Source organism: Balaenoptera acutorostrata, chromosome 11, assembly GCF_949987535.1.
Source record: "Balaenoptera acutorostrata chromosome 11, mBalAcu1.1, whole genome shotgun sequence".
In the NCBI taxonomy this organism is placed as follows: Eukaryota; Metazoa; Chordata; class Mammalia; order Artiodactyla; family Balaenopteridae; genus Balaenoptera; species Balaenoptera acutorostrata.
The window spans coordinates 68,356,836-68,372,363 of NC_080074.1; the positions used below are offsets into that span (position 1 = coordinate 68,356,836).

Genomic DNA, 15,528 nt, shown 5'->3' on the forward strand with positions numbered 1-15,528 from the left:
CAGGTTTCCTTAAGCATGCACTTCAATACAAACCACCAAAAAATCCAAGGGACAAGAGAACTAGTCTGAGAGTAGGACTTGCCAACCATAACCACCTCTGACTATGCAGGGGACTAACCTGGATGAAGAACTGATTTAAGATCTTTTGATTTTCATCAGTTGAAACCTGATAGAAAGGAACTTCCAGCGAGTCCTCTCTAACCCACTGCTAAGATTGCTTTCCAGACAAGAGTTGATCGGTGTTACTAGGGAATGTGCGTGGAAGAAAGAAGTTTTTTCAGCCCCAAATGTGTATCAAGTGCCAAACTTGCCCTGGGGAGCTCACAGTCTCCCTGGTAAGACTACAAACTTGAACAATTTTGAGTACAAGACAGCATAGGTTTTAAAAAGTCCTCGCCACATGGGTTAGAAAACAGTCCCTGCAATAAGAGGGGTGAGGAGGGAGGCTTTCCCAAGGCTCAGTGACTAAGCCTTGAGTGATAGTGAGAAGCTGGGCACTAAAGCAAGAAAGAGTATTGTTTAGGTGAGACTGGTCTGACCAGTCGAAGGGGTGGGGGAAGAAAGGAGTGTAAAGGGGAAATCGGGTCCTCCCACGTCAGTCATGAACACTGGTGCAGGCCGAGGGCACCCTCAGCCTCACGTGCCACGGAAATAGACAGTTGTACAGATTTCCTCAGGAAAACATTGAAAGCAAAAATTGTGATCACACCCAACCCTGCCCAATCTCTCCCACGTCCCCAAAAGGAAGAGAGCAGGAAGTCAGATCGTTTGTTTATTCATTCATTCAACCAACAATTCTCTCCTAAGAGGCCTTTGTTTCCAGCCTTTCCGGCAGCACCGAGTATTCCACAGCGAAGGGGCCCCCTAGTTGCCTGGCTCAGCAAGACCACATCAACACTGGAAGGGGAGGACCAGCATTCCAACCGAGGCAGCGCCTCTGTAAATACAAGGAGAGAGAGAGGCGAGGAGAGCTCTCCAATTGGGGTGGGGTGGTGGGATGACTGCAATGTGTCTGCGAAGGGAAAGTGGGACTCCTACACTTCATCGGAAGAGCGAAGCCCCCAACCAGGGACCCCTTTCAAGGAGTCTGGCTTACTGGGCAGGACGTAGCTTTACCCTTAATAGGGTTCTCCGTGTCCGTATAAAAAGGATCTCCCGAAATGGAGCTGCCAACCGACCTCATCAGGCTAGTTTTGAAGAGTGAAAGCAGGTCTAGGAGGAGAAGAAAGAACGAGAACAGAAACCTACCATGGAGACAACGTTGCTGCGTTGGCCCAACTTTGCTAGAGAAAACCCCCATGTAAATCACAAAAAAAAACCGGCAGGAAAGGATTGGGTGGGCGGGATGTGTCCCCAAAAAGCCTCTAGGAGAAAGCAAAGCCTGCTGGAAACTCGGACAAAAGTATATTTGAAGGAGAAGGTTCCTGAAAGACAACCGCATGTCTTGGGCACCAGTCAGGGCTGAAAGGGACAGACCGGGAGAAGCACGGGGGGCGTCTTTCCAGGCTGACCAGGAGACGGCAGAGCGGGGCTGGCCCGGGGCGGGGGTGGGGGGGGGGCGGGAAACGCCAGCGGGCGGGGCTAGGCGGCCCGAGTCAGCCGCGGGGGACGGACGCGGGTGGGGCGGGGCGGGGCCTTGCGGGCCCGGGCGGGCGCGGGGCGGAGCCCAGGTGGTGTTGATACACAAAGAGCAGCCACCCGGCGGCTGGGGCCCCGCCCACTGACGCGTCCTCCAAGGCGGCAGCTATAACCCGCCGCTCGCGCCGCTGGCTCCAGAGCCGCGCGACGCTGCCGTGCTGGAGCGCTTTTCTTGCAGAGCCGCCAGCAGCCCGACCACGCGTTCCCGCACACTGGCTCCTTTCCCTTAAGACGGCTGACGCCGGACGATTGGGGCGGCAACTTGCCATTTCCTTGTTTAGTTAAAATTTTTTTCCTGCCTCTAGTTGGATTTTCTGTTTTGTTTCTCTTTTTTTTACGATTTTTGTTTGACTGAGAAAAACTCACAGAAGGCGTTTGCGTGTTGTTTCCGGGATACAGGAGTCGAGACTACCGAGGTAACGCGCGCGGGGGCGTCTGCAGAGGGCGCGGGGCCCGGGCGGGAGTGGGGGAGGGGCGTCCGGGAGGGGCCGCGGCGGGAAGGCAGCTGCCGCGGTCGTTTACTCCTGGGGAGGGCTTTTTTGGTGTGCGAGCCAGCCTTCGATCCCGGTCCGCACCGGGGTCGCGGTCCTCCTCCGGGCGAGGGAGGGGCACGGGGGCCGCGTGCCCGCCCGGAGCGGAGCCGCATCCTCCCGTTAGGGGGAGGGGAGCCAGCCGGGCCCCGAGGCTCCGTTGCGACAAGTCTTGTGACTGAATTGAATTAATAAAAATAATTACCTAAACGGGTCTTGGAATTTGGGGGCGACGGGAGTGGGTTCGGGCTTTTAGTGTAGCGGAGGCCAGGATTGGGGAAGACAAGCGGGAACGTTTGACAGTCGGCTATCGATATTGCATCAGTTTCCTTTTCGGGCAGAGGAGGGGCCGGCCGGGCGAAGCGCTCGCGAGCCAAATGCCTGTGGGCTGGTGTGTTCGAGGGCACGGGCGTGCGCGTGTAAACAAACCCTCGACGCCTCTGCGCGCCCTCTGCTCCCTTTCTCGGGAGAGGACTCATGTTCGCCCTTTCCGCCCCCTTCGAGTCTGTCTGCTGCAGAGGCATTTCGCCATCTGGGGGCTCCAGGTGTGAAAGGACGACTTACGCGGCATTGCTAATGTAAATGCTAGAAAGGGGGAGTTGTGCGCCTGGGCTACATGCAGTGCACGCCTAGCCAATGCCTGGGTGGGATGTTTGCCCTGCGTGCCTGTGCACGACCTAGGAGGCTGCGGGAAAAGCAAAACAGAGCCCCCGCACCCCTCCCGTGAAACTTGAGAGAATGGAGAGGGCCAAACACTAAATTCCGTTGGAGAGGGTCATCGGGGTCCGGGGGGCGTGGGCCTCCGCAGGCGCAGCGCTGCAGGGGGACCATCTTTGTTCTCCGCGGCTCCGCGGTCTGTACTTTTCCGCCCCTCGGCGCGCGCCCCCGCCCTTCGCGCTCGGCTGGTACTTTTCCACTCGCCTGGCCGGGGATGAATCAGCCTCGCAGCGCCGCCCGGCGGCATCACGTGACCAGGGCGGGCTCTGCAGTCCTGACGCGCCGCCTCTACCTTCACAGGCAGCCGCGCGGGCCCGTGCATCTCCAAGGACAAAAGGAGCCCAGCATTACTCGCTGCGCCTGATTCCTTCTGCAACCCAGCATGAAGAAAGCCGAAATGGGAAGGTTCAATATTTCCCCAGATGAGGACAGCAGCAGCTACAGTTCCAACAGTGACTTCAACTACTCCTACCCCACCAAACAAGCTGCTCTGAAAAGGTGGGAGAAGTTGTGTGCTTTTTTAAAAACGGCTTGTGTGCATCGGAGGTTCTTTACCTGGAACTCTTCTTCTGTTGCTTTAAATTACTGTAGCGTTTGGAGAGAGCGTGTAATCTCTGGAAGATTATCCGGTTGCAATGACATGGTGTCGTGTGAATGTCGACTACTACTTAATATGCATTTAAGTAAAGATGTGTGACAGCTAAACGCGGGGAGCGTTTTGTGTTGAAGCATTCCTTTGTATATTTCAATCCAATTTAGGATTTTTTTTTTTTTTGGTTTTCTTTTTCTGCAGCCATTATGCAGATGTAGATCCTGAAAACCAGAACTTTTTACTTGAATCGAATTTGGGGAAGAAGAAGTATGAAACAGACTTTGTAAGTTAAAAATAATAATTTATGTTTCTGTGGCTTTATGGAGTAAAAGAATAGTTTTACTTTTAGATTTCAAATCTAACTTGCCCAAAGCTGGTTTTCTCCATTTAATTATTGTTATATGTTTGGTTATCGTTTTCCCTCTGTGTAGCATCCAGGTACTACTTCCTTTGGAATGTCAGTATTTAATCTGAGCAATGCGATTGTGGGCAGTGGAATCCTTGGGCTTTCTTATGCCATGGCTAATACTGGAATTGCTCTTTTTATGTAAGTATGTGTAAGTAGTGAGTCTGCCATGCAGGGCAGTAAATATGATGATACAACATATATTTTGGCTCCAGAGACTGAATTTACAGTTGAAGTAGTTGACTTAAAAATCATTTGCTTAAAATTTAACATATGAGAAATCTGAAAATCTCTTTATTCTGCTTTGTAACTGCATGATATCAAAAAAGCCAATTAGGTAGGAAAAATTAAGACAACTCTTAAAACCGATAATTAAACCAAAAAGTCTTTACGTCAAAGGGGATAGTTACAGTTGAATAGGGATTGAATATTTAAAAAGAACTGTTGATAAATCCAGGGTAGAATTTTTACTCTGGCAAACTCTGAAGCAAGAAATATTAAAAAGCATGGTAGCCTTCAAGTCAGTTTGGTAAATTGACAGTCTCCCCAAGGACCTGTGGCTCCTTTAGTACATAAGGAAAACAACTTTTTTTTTGCTTTTTTTTTTTTTAATATATAGGGTGTGGTGGTATTTGTCTAACCTAGAACATGTTTGTTTTAAGAAAAGTGAGTCATAATTTTCTGGACACTGAAAAGCAACCCATATGTGATTTTTTAATTTATTTTTTGTTTTCTTTTTAATATTTATCTCTTCCAGGTCTATGTGATTGCCACAGCAAAAGATGAATATTTTAATAAGTACCTGCTTTGAATTGCCTTTTTTTCCCCCAGTTGTCCAGTTAGAATTAGTTACTCCTGTGCTTTCCAGCGTAAATACCTAGAATAGAATTTTGGAGCTGTAGAAGACTTTAGAACAGCGGTTTTTAACCATTTTGGGGGTCACTGACCTTTGGAGAATGTAAAAGTATGGACCTTATTCCCAGGAAAAAAAAGCATAAAAGAAAAACACATGGGAAGTTTAGTATGCGTTTTCAGTGATGTTTGTATCATAGCAACTAAGATTGGGCTTCTGTGGGCTCCTGGCTAAGGCACTTTCAGTGGAAGATAGTGTGATTTACTATCAGGCGAAGAAACCACATATACACGTAGCATGGAATTGTCTCTTTGCTACAGATATGTTTTAGTTAACTGACTGTTGCCTTCTACTCAAGTTATTTTTTTCTAGCAGAATAGAATGTTCATGAAAAGAAAAGCAGACCTTCGCAAAGCTCTGCTTTGTGGTGAAATTCCACACTGAAGTTAAGCATGGCTTTGAGCTTTGGAAGCTAGGATTCACTCAGCTTGCTTCATTAGCATGAGGCTTTTTGAGATCTAAGACCAAGAGCCAGGAATTTTCATAGAAAGGACCCTAGAGTTTCAAAGTTTTTTTTTAGTGGGGTACTTGAATGGCATCATTGTTACATACTTGCAACACTTCCTAACTCTTAATATAAAAACTGGAGGCAGTTTTTAAATGCTCCAGTGTGGTTATGGTGCAGAATTTACATGAGATAATATGGCTCCTTTGTTTCGTAAGAGAAAGCAAAATTCTGATATGTTACCCTTGCACTTCTGAAATTATTTATACTCTAATAGGGTCTGTATGTTTGATGATTAACCATTTAATAAATGGTTAAATAATATCAAGAGTGCTAAAGTGAGTTTTTAAATCCATCAGTATTTTACAACGTATATTTGGAGGTACAGACGTAAATGGTTCAAAAGCCACATGGCTGCCATCATCTGGTTAAACAACTCTTGTAGCTTACCCTATAAAGTAGACTCAACTTGAGGTTGAAAGTGACCTCAAGGGTTATGAAGTCTGTTCATTCCTCATTGTCCTTTCTGTGTAAAAGAAAGGACTGAATTTGTCAGCACACTTTGAACATTGTCTTTGATTAAGCCATGCTTTGTCCAGTTAGAGATGAGGCTGATTGTGTCATTTCCACAGCAGATTAGACCCCATGAAACTTTGGGCATTAGAATGGCAGCTTAATGCCACCACCTATGTTTAACTAACAGACATCAGTTTCTTTGCCAGACCTTATATGGTACTGTATTCAGTTTGCCAGTAAAGAATTTGGAAAATGTGACTGTCTTCTTGTTTGCAGAGTTTTCTATGAGTTTCCCTGATTTTGATCTGTTGTTGTTGTTGTTCCTTTTAACAAAAAGAAATCTGTATTCTTCTTGGCTTGCCTGGGGGGAAGAAAGTAAAGCTGGAATGAGAGAGGACGTGTGCCCTAAAGGAAAACGTAGTGACTTAGTAGAGAACCTTTAGTTCCTCTCTATTCTATTTTTTTTTTTTCTCCTGTTCCATCCAACCGAAAGGACTGAGGGAGGAGACAGCCCAGTCGGACTGATAGCCCGCTTGTTCTAGCACAGGCATTGTTTAACTCACAATGCTGGGCCTGTCTTCCATACCATGGTGTGCAGTGTAGTATATGGTCCCAGTACTTCTCTGATTTGTGCCCATTTGTAAAGCTGTGCCTGACACTTAACATGTCAGTATCTTTCCCTCCACTTCCTTTATAGTCCCATTACCTTTGCTTATCTATGTGGTCCAAGTGGTCTCAAGACCTTTCCTGAATCTGTCTCATTTGGATTTCACAAGTAACTGGCAGGTGTTAAAACCATTTTATAGATAAAAGGAACTATACAATGCAGAGAAGTGGCAAGTACACAGCTAATTATCATGGTGCCAGAATCAAAATATAGGTCTTGTAACTCTACCACTGAAAAGTTAGGTTTTCCAGCGTCTCCCAGCACCTTTGGTTCAGTGGGTTAATAACCCTGTTCTTAACCAGTACTGTAGAGTTATTACCTGAGACATGATGCAGTCATGTTTAGTGCCAGGTAAGAGAACTTGTTGACACTCTAGCCAGGAGAGAGTGAACACCTGTCCTTGGGGGCATTCTGTCTCGTACACAAAATATTAGGACAAGTTCCATGTTTAATGTTTAAATAAAGCCAAAAAGAATTGTTTTTAAATATAGACGTGCTTATTTATAACCCTGTGCCTTTTCCTTCTCTCATCAGAATCCTGTTGACATTTGTGTCAATATTTTCCCTGTATTCTGTTCATCTTCTTTTGAAGACTGCCAATGAAGGAGGTATGGTAGCATTCTTGATACTTCTAAAACAGTTATGCCTGTCATGATTTTCTTCCTCTTATAAAATACTTTCTTCATGCTTCTGTGTTCCTTAAATTACAGGGTCTTTATTATATGAACAACTGGGACATAAGGCATTTGGAATGGTTGGAAAGCTTGCAGCCTCTGGATCCATTACAATGCAGAACATTGGAGGTAAGAATTTTTAAAGGACGATTTGGGTAGACTTTTTTGCTCTTTATGTAGCAGAGAGTGGTGACACGTTACTTTTGGTGTCACGTGCCACATTTTGCACTTGTAATGGTATAATTTTGTTTTCCTCCAGCTATGTCAAGCTACCTCTTCATAGTGAAATATGAGTTACCTTTGGTGATCCAGGCATTAATGAACATTGAAGATACCACTGGGTAGGTGCTAAGTAAGGTTACTCCTAAGAAACAATTACAGTCTAAAATGGTTAGATACATTTTTATCAAAGTTGGATACGAAATGATTATCAGTAAATTATTTTTTGTAAATGCTCCTGTTGAAACTGACCAAGAAGTCCCGCCAGAAACTGATTTGAACCTTTGAGAATGAAAGGCCAAAGATAGTAGTTATAGGACAAGTTACAGTAGCCCTATAACTCTGAATAACAAATTTGTAACCTGCGTGTGAAAACAGGTTTTCTGGAACTACGTACCTTTTCTCTTTATATTTACTGTCCCAAGAAATTATAGTTGAATGACTCATACCCCAACCTAAGTTAGGACTAACATTTTGAATTACATTAAAAATCAATTCCTGTCTTATTTTTGTGAGTTTGAAATTTCATGTATTTAAAATGCAGAATACCAGAAAATGTATGGCCATGCTGTACAGACCTTGTCCTTCTAGCAAAGTTATTCATCCAAGTGGACTAACAGGTTTTTATCTAAAGTACACATGAGGAGGGATAATGTACTTCACAGCTTACGTGCAGCTCATTATCTCAAAATAGAGAGGTGTGGTTATCTCTGTGGCATTTGAAATTAAGTTTAGTAAGCTGATCTTTAAATATTAGTTTTCTGTTGGGGGGGGGTCTTTATTGCTGAAGTGAGCAGAGTAGAATTGACAGGGCAATTAGAATTTGAAAATAAGTGATTTAAAACGGTGTAGTTGATGACCTAAAAAGGAAAAGGCATTGCTCGAACTCTTAGGAGAGATGCATAACATTTTCTCTGAGTTCAGAAGGAATCTTTTTACTATTGGAGTCAAGGTGGGTCAAGGTGTCACAACATACTCTCGGCAACCTGGAATAAGTTCTTGTTTTAGGGGACTGGGTTTTGTTGTTTTGTTTTTGCCTATGTATTTTATCGAAGTGTGAGAAATTCCTTGTTGACATGTTTATTAGTAAGTACATTTGCTAACAAATGTCTGAAAGAAACTTGTTTTAAAATTTCCTTGTTTCTAGCACCAAAAAAAGTGAGCTAAAGCTATGACGAAGTTGGCATACAGTTTTCTAAAAATGCTTCAAGATAAGATGACTGGCTTAACAATGCCGCTTTGTTCCCTACATTAGTATCAAGCCTTTAAGAAGCATTTTATGTTACGAATCAGCTGGCAGCCTTCCCAGAGCAAACAGTGGGACAAAAGTTACACTGTTTGAGATCCCATCTCTAACCTGAGTGAATATTCATTGAGGGCTCAAAGTTAGAAATCTATTCTGTCTAAGTGGGCTTTTTGAAGAAGCGATGCTCTTTCCAAACCTGTCTTTTTTTAAAATATAAAACAAGTCTTGTGAAAAGAAATGTATGTTATTCTGAGTATGTTTGTGGCTGGTTGTGACCTTGTTTTTCTTTTCTTTAATTCAGATTGTGGTATCTGAACGGTGACTATTTGGTTCTCTTGGTCTCACTGGTGCTCATTCTTCCCTTGTCACTGCTGAGGAATTTAGGTGAGCAAACCCATCTCTAAAGAGAATTGAAATGAGCCTCACCAGCTAATTGACTTCCTCTTAATAGAAATTAATGAGAGCTAAAGAGCCCTGAAAACATACATTTGTGAATTTCAGCATTCAGAACTTGTAGGTCTTCGAAAAATTCTAGCAGGATGGTTACCAAAGGGCCCAAATATTCTGTTGACATTTACAACATCTTGTGCTTTATAAAAATAAAAAAGGATAGTTGTTATTGATTTAGTTATTAACAAGTATTTTTAAGTTATTCTACATCTTATTATATAAGAATCAGAAATTTGATGTGTCCACACTGAAGTCTTGCAAGCAGAATTGAGTTTATATTTGCCCTAAACCTGTTTTAGTAAACGAATACCAATTTTTTTTTCTCCTTATAGGATATTTGGGGTACACCAGTGGCCTTTCCTTGTTGTGTATGATGTTCTTTCTGATTGTGGTAGGTATCATTTTTCTTTACAGCTAGAGATTGTTTTTCTAAGCCCTGTCACATTATTCAGTCTAACAAATGCAAAATAATGTATTTTCAGGTGATTTGCAAGAAGTTTCAGATTTCTTGTCCTGCAGAAGTTGCTTTTCTAATTAATGAAACAGTAAACAGCACCTTAGCACAGCCAACAGCTTTTGCACCTGATGTGACTTTTAATATGACTGAAGATGATTCTTGCCAACCACATTATTTTATCTTCAACTCACAGGTAACTATAATCTTTGTGTTCTCAGAGGAAGATTTTAGGGAAGAAAACAGGGAAAATACCCACTGGAAATTTTAAAACACTCCCAAGGTAAAGGAAGATCAGGTAATAGCTGCCCTTTAGGAAACATGATTAGCTCATTCTTGAGGACTGAGAAGAAAGTGTTGGTTTGTAGCTTAAAATAGATCGAGAGATGAAATGATCATCTGATGTTCATAACTGATACATTCAGAAATGGAGGCTACCCATCACACTTAGTGAACAAATTAGAAGAGTGGGAGCTAATTATGCCAGACAATATCATTTTAGGCTTCGATTCTAAGATTAATGAATATAAATACAAGCTGCAGAACTGTGATAACATGAGTTTGTTATATCAGGATACTAAGAAAGTTTCTACATTTTTTGCAGACTGTATATGCTGTGCCAATTCTGACCTTTTCATTTGTCTGTCATCCTGCTATTCTTCCCATTTATGAAGAGCTTAAAGGGTGAGTGCTTTTTACCTACTTTTATATAAATTTATTGGAAAAACTAGAAAAATATTAGATTACTGCTATAACTGCTGCTAAAATATGTATCTGTATTTTCCTTTGAATTTGTATAGCCGCAGTCGTAGAAGAATGATGAACGTGTCCAAGATTTCATTTTTTGCTATGTTTCTCATGTACCTGCTTGCTGCCCTCTTTGGATACCTGACGTTTTATGGTAAATAATGTCTAGTTTACAAAAAGGATAGGTAATGACATGAAATTGATACTTTTGAATGTATACTTCTGTCACTTTAAAAACTCGGTCTGTTTTGGTATATTTCATATTTGTGATGAACGATTGAATTTAGAGCTTAGAATTTCCTGTAGCGTATATTGATTGAGTCAGTAATTTCTAGAATCCAGATTCCCAAATCTACCATTAGCCATTCGATGGCATTTTTTACGTGATGTGCTTGCATTTAGGTTCAGCCTGACTCTCTTCTCCCACCCCCTTCAGATTAATACAGCACACACACACACACACACTGTGAACCAAACCATGGGATTTAGCTATTTAGCTCCTGTTGTTTTTAATGGGGGTCATGTGGCTAAATCTCTCCTTGGTATTTAGAAACTTTTTTTCAATGTTACTTTAATTGCATTAACCCTAATTCCAAATTAATCTTATTAACCTCTTAGTTTATAGTCGTTTTGTGAGTAGCTAATAACTTTGGTGCAGATTTTGCCGTTAAGTTAGATTTTCTAACTAATCTCCAGAGAGGACAGCACACTTGAAGCTTTTTTATTTTCTTGGTCTTTCTCTATAGAACACGTTGAGTCAGAATTGCTTCATACCTACTCTTCCATCATGGGAACTGATGTTCTGCTTCTCGTCGTCCGTTTGGCTGTGTTGATGGCTGTCACCCTGACAGTACCTGTAGTTATTTTCCCAGTAAGTAATCTTTCAGTAGGAATGAATTGTTAAACATGAAGATTTGTGTGATTTCTATGTTTTGGGAGAAGGGAAACACTGCTACAGCAGTATCGAGTTGATGCGGGTTTTTGAAGTTTTTTTTGTTTTTAATGTTTCGTACATCTTTAAAACATATCCTGGGACATTTTTCCCGTAATTGAAGACACAATGATCTTTCTAGTGTTCAGATATTTAGAAAACAGCAATTGAGGAGGGGTACAATTTTAGTATTTAAAAAATAGCTGCTAGTTGAGATATATATCCTGTTGTTTGGGGTTTGTTTTTTTCATTAATTAAATCTGCAGTTTTTATTTATCCACTTATTTTTGCAGATCCGGAGTTCCGTAACTCACTTGCTGTGTGCAACCAAAGATTTCAGTTGGTGGCGTCATAGTATCATTACAATGTCTATCTTGGCATTTACCAATTTACTTGTCATCTTTGTACCAACTATTAGGGATATATTTGGTTTCATTGGTAAGTTTTAGGAAGTATCAAAGTTGCTTAAAATATCAGGGATTGTAATGTTTAAAAAATGAATAACAAGTGATTCTTAAGAAATGGTAAATGCTCTTTTACAGGTGCATCTGCAGCTGCTATGTTAATTTTTATTCTTCCATCGGCCTTTTATATCAAGTTAGTGAAGAAAGAACCTATGAAGTCTGTACAAAAGATTGGGGTGAGTGAGAGATTATGACTGGAGAAATAATAATAATCTAATGCCAGAAGTTCCTCAACTGATTTTAATTTTAGTCTCCTAAATGTCATTTATTGTAGTTTCATTTTAAGTTTCTAGTAAACAAATACATCTGTAACTGTGTACTTCACGGATGGAAGATTGGGAGAGGAGGGGAGGTGAGAGATGGTTTGCCATCTAATACGTATGCTTAAGTTAATTGCAAGAAAGTTATTAGATATTTTAGAAATAGGAATAGAGATAAAGAGCGTAAAGATACGGACTCACCTTTCAACGTTGTTTAACCAGTATTTGTTGGACTGCCTACTGTGTGACCAGCACTTAAATGGGCCTGGAGTGTATAAAAGAGAAATAATGGGGTATTTAGTCTAATGAGACTAACCATTTTCAAAGCAAAGCTTGGGGGTTCGGGAGGGGGCTACTATTACACTTTACAGTATAATAACGACTGATTTTACAAAGAGTATGGTATGTTAACCACAAATGATCCTGGTGGGGATATTTAGGAAAAAGACTGCATTTCAGTCCTTATTCGCCACTACTATTGTAGTCTGACTAAAATACTAGAATTGCTTATGAACCAACAACTATCATCTTATTTCACTTAAAATATATAGTGCAGTAACTGAAGTGGGTAGGATTAGGAGTAGACCTACTCATGTCTCTTAGAAAAACCTCCAGCTTCGACTCAGGCTGCATTTTTAAGATGACTTGGATATGATTTTGTAAGTTAAATTTTTTTCCTTCTAAAAAATGTAAAAACCCCAGTCCAGTTCTATTATATGAAATAATTTATTTAGCAAAGAAAATTGTTTACCCTTTCATTTGATACAAAGGAATGAAAAGGGGAAGTTTGGGAAGGTTTCAAAGATACAGTTACTTAGTACTCTATAGATAACCCCTTGATCACTCACTTAGGACAGTTTAACTCTCTTTAGCAAGGTAAAACTGTAGCTCTGTGAAGTATTATGGACATGCTTTTAGTAATTATAAGCCCGTTTTTAAAAGTAGAAAGAGGAATATTTAGCATATGTTTTGTTGCTTGCTGATCAGTTTTCTCTGTGTGCTTGTTGCAGGCTCTGTTCTTCCTGTTAAGTGGCGTAGTGGTGATGACTGGAAGCATGACCTTGATTGTGTTGGATTGGGTCCACAATGCCCCCGGAGGTGGCCATTAACCAGCACCACTAAAACTCGATAGTCCATTTGATGCCAGTGTTGAGTCAACTCTCAACTGCTATGAAATTTCACCTAATGTTTTCAGTTTCACTTCCTTTTGAAGTGCAGATTCCTCGCTGGTTCTTCTGAGTGCAGAATAAGTGAACTCTTTGTTTGTTTTGTTTTGTTTTTCAAGAAACTATTCTGTATGATAGAAATGGATATTAACAAAACCACGAGTCTCGGGTTAAGGGAAGTGACAATTTTATTCCATTCCAGAGAATGGACGAACTCTTAACTTTAATCAAGCCACATGTTTGGCTGTGTCATTGTTTAACTTGGATATTTTATGATTTTACTTGAATGTGCCTAATGGAACCATTCGATGTGAGAAACAATTCTTCTTAATTTACAGCAAAGTATTGAAATAACCATTGGGAAAAATACTATTATTTTTTTGTACCAAAAATATTTAAAGACCTCAGAAACACTATTTTACTCTTTAAAAATTGCTTTTTTTGAACTTTATCCAAAAGCAGTTGTCAATGAATTCTGTTAAAAAAAATTCATTGTTATTTAAAAACAAATACTAGTACTATGAAATGATTTGCCTTTTTGTAGGCATACTAAGCCAAATACTTTTTTTACCCAAAATAATTTTTAGAGAAAATGATGTAATGAGAAATTGTACCATGAATAGGAGCACAGTTTTTTTTTCCATTCAGACTTCACCATGAAAGGATAATTGGTTGATTGTGGCTACACCAAATTAGATGAACTCTCATCATCACCTTTCTTCTCTGTCCCCAAATAATTTGGTTCATTTAGACTCTGAAATATTTATGGCTTCAATCTATTAGCATGGAAGATAATGCAGATATTTCTGTGGGAAATAAAATAACTAATTTTGAGGTACCAAATAGTGCAATTGGGTAAAACAGGGTTTATTCAGTTGCATCTGCCTCCAGGGTTGTATTAACAGCTCCGGGTTTTTTTTGGGCCAGCCCTTTTTTTGGCATTGCTTCCAGCAGTGGAAAATGGGCATTTGATGGCTGTAGGCCAAAACTATTCTACCCAGAGAGTACAACTTTTCAAAATGCTCATCTGCTCCTGGAAGTGTGAATTACTTGACAATGTATGGTTTAGTTGTGTTCATGTTTTGTCTACAGTAGAGGTCTAATCCATAGGTTACACCAATATTTGGTATAATATACGTTCTCTTCATATAGGCCACTGGGTTTCTCATGCAGTAAGCTTTTTAAAAAACTCATGTGCACTGGATTGTCATCTCATTCTTGTACAACATAGAATTACTTGTTTACATCCAACAAATGGTTAGCTAGGGAAAACAGTGCAACCTGAGTGTAACTATTGGTCCGACTGCATGATCACCTTTCCTATTTTAATCCCAGTTAGAAGTGAAAAGATTATTTGGCTTTAAGAGCACATTTATTGTACGTCATGGTGTATGGTGAATATATTATTAAATAATGTGGTACTTTGCTCATCAGGCATAATGTCTAAAATCTAATATACATAATTCCATTAGTGGTTGAGGGAAGCAAATAATGGAATCATTAATTGGTCACCTGGCTATAAGGTTGTTCTCTTGAACTAAACATTTCTAGTTTTAGGCAAGGGCCAGAAATGTGGCAGACATGATTTTTGTTATGCATTCTTGTATTATATGTGACTAAATTACAGACAAGATGTGTCTGTAATCAAAGACCCTTGTGGAACTGGAAGACGTCTTGTAGTGCTACATTGGGTGAAACCAATGGTCCGTTTTTGTTTGTTTCTGCGAAAATTAAAGTGGGGACCATCTCGAAAGGCAGTGAGAAGAGATTCTACAGCGCTGCTTTCATTCAGTTGGGCTTTTGGCACTCCATTCGACTCCAGAACCTCACCTCTAGCTCAGACCAAGAATTGGCACTTCTGGTTGGATTCCTGGAAAGAATTGCTCGTTGTGTATCTTAAGACTTGGCCAGGGAATACCAAGTAAAGAGTTGTTCTCTACAGTTTACATCCTTTCTTATGGGAGAAAATACCAAGGCAACCAGGAAGAAATGAAAAAAAAAAAATTCTTCTTACAGCAAATCGATGTGGGAGGCTCCTCCAATCTCCTGGCTGTTTGAGGTTCAAAATCAACTGCCAAGGGTAAATTCCATTGCATGATTTTCTTGGAGCTATCTTGTCTACCTGGAGGTTCCTAAACAGTGAATTCCCAGTAATGAGCAGTCTTCAGTATTAAAACCACTGTCGTGTCACCTCATTTTGCATTACTGTCTTCCGTGGATGTTTCAGTTATAACTGTAATGTTATTTATAGAACAGCATTAATCCATTAAAGCTAACCTATTTTTCAATATTTATGATAATCTTATGTACATACATTGTCTGTCCATATGTATTTGTAAATAGGTTGTATATAATATCAGGTTTGGGTCTTGGGTTCAAATGTATATATTCCTATAAGTTTCTTAACTGCATTTTGATGAATTCACATTATGTATCTATAAGAATTGTCCCAAAAGTACCTGTACAGAGATTTCAATAAACAAATTGACAAAT

At 40.6% G+C, this 15,528-nt stretch overlaps 1 protein-coding gene across 2 annotated transcripts; it reads left to right on the forward strand.

Annotated features, from left to right (window-relative positions):
* The first annotated feature begins 1,761 nt into the window (after positions 1-1,761).
* Positions 1,762-15,048, forward strand: SLC38A2 (solute carrier family 38 member 2). Of its 2 annotated transcripts, XM_057557192.1 has the most exons (16): positions 1,762-2,054; positions 3,186-3,383; positions 3,679-3,760; positions 3,909-4,024; positions 6,959-7,032; positions 7,135-7,227; positions 7,358-7,439; positions 8,865-8,947; positions 9,346-9,404; positions 9,496-9,663; positions 10,072-10,151; positions 10,268-10,368; positions 10,961-11,085; positions 11,439-11,583; positions 11,688-11,785; positions 12,880-15,048. In XM_057557192.1, exons 2-16 carry the CDS (start codon positions 3,268-3,270, stop codon positions 12,976-12,978), a joined length of 1,521 nt encoding a protein of 506 aa, XP_057413175.1. In that variant the 5' UTR covers positions 1,762-2,054; positions 3,186-3,267; the 3' UTR covers positions 12,979-15,048. The 2 variants fall into 2 exon arrangements, with proteins under 2 accessions (XP_057413175.1, XP_007179294.1); XM_007179232.2 differs by lacking the exons at positions 1,762-2,054; positions 3,909-4,024 and having other exon boundaries at positions 3,243-3,383.
* The last annotated feature ends 480 nt before the right edge of the window (positions 15,049-15,528 follow it).

What these genes read in the sequence shown, in the direction of transcription:
- SLC38A2 (XM_057557192.1), top strand. Translation starts at nt 3,268, where the DNA reads ATGAAGAAAGCCGAAATGGGAAGGTTCAATATTTCCCCAGATGAGGAC. An exon ending in GAAGACTGCCAATGAAGGAG is followed by an intron (nt 7,033 to 7,134) that starts GTATGGTAGCAT and finishes CTTAAATTACAG; the next exon opens with GGTCTTTATTATATGAACAA. An exon ending in AGTCTGTACAAAAGATTGGG is followed by an intron (nt 11,786 to 12,879) that starts GTGAGTGAGAGA and finishes TGCTTGTTGCAG; the next exon opens with GCTCTGTTCTTCCTGTTAAG.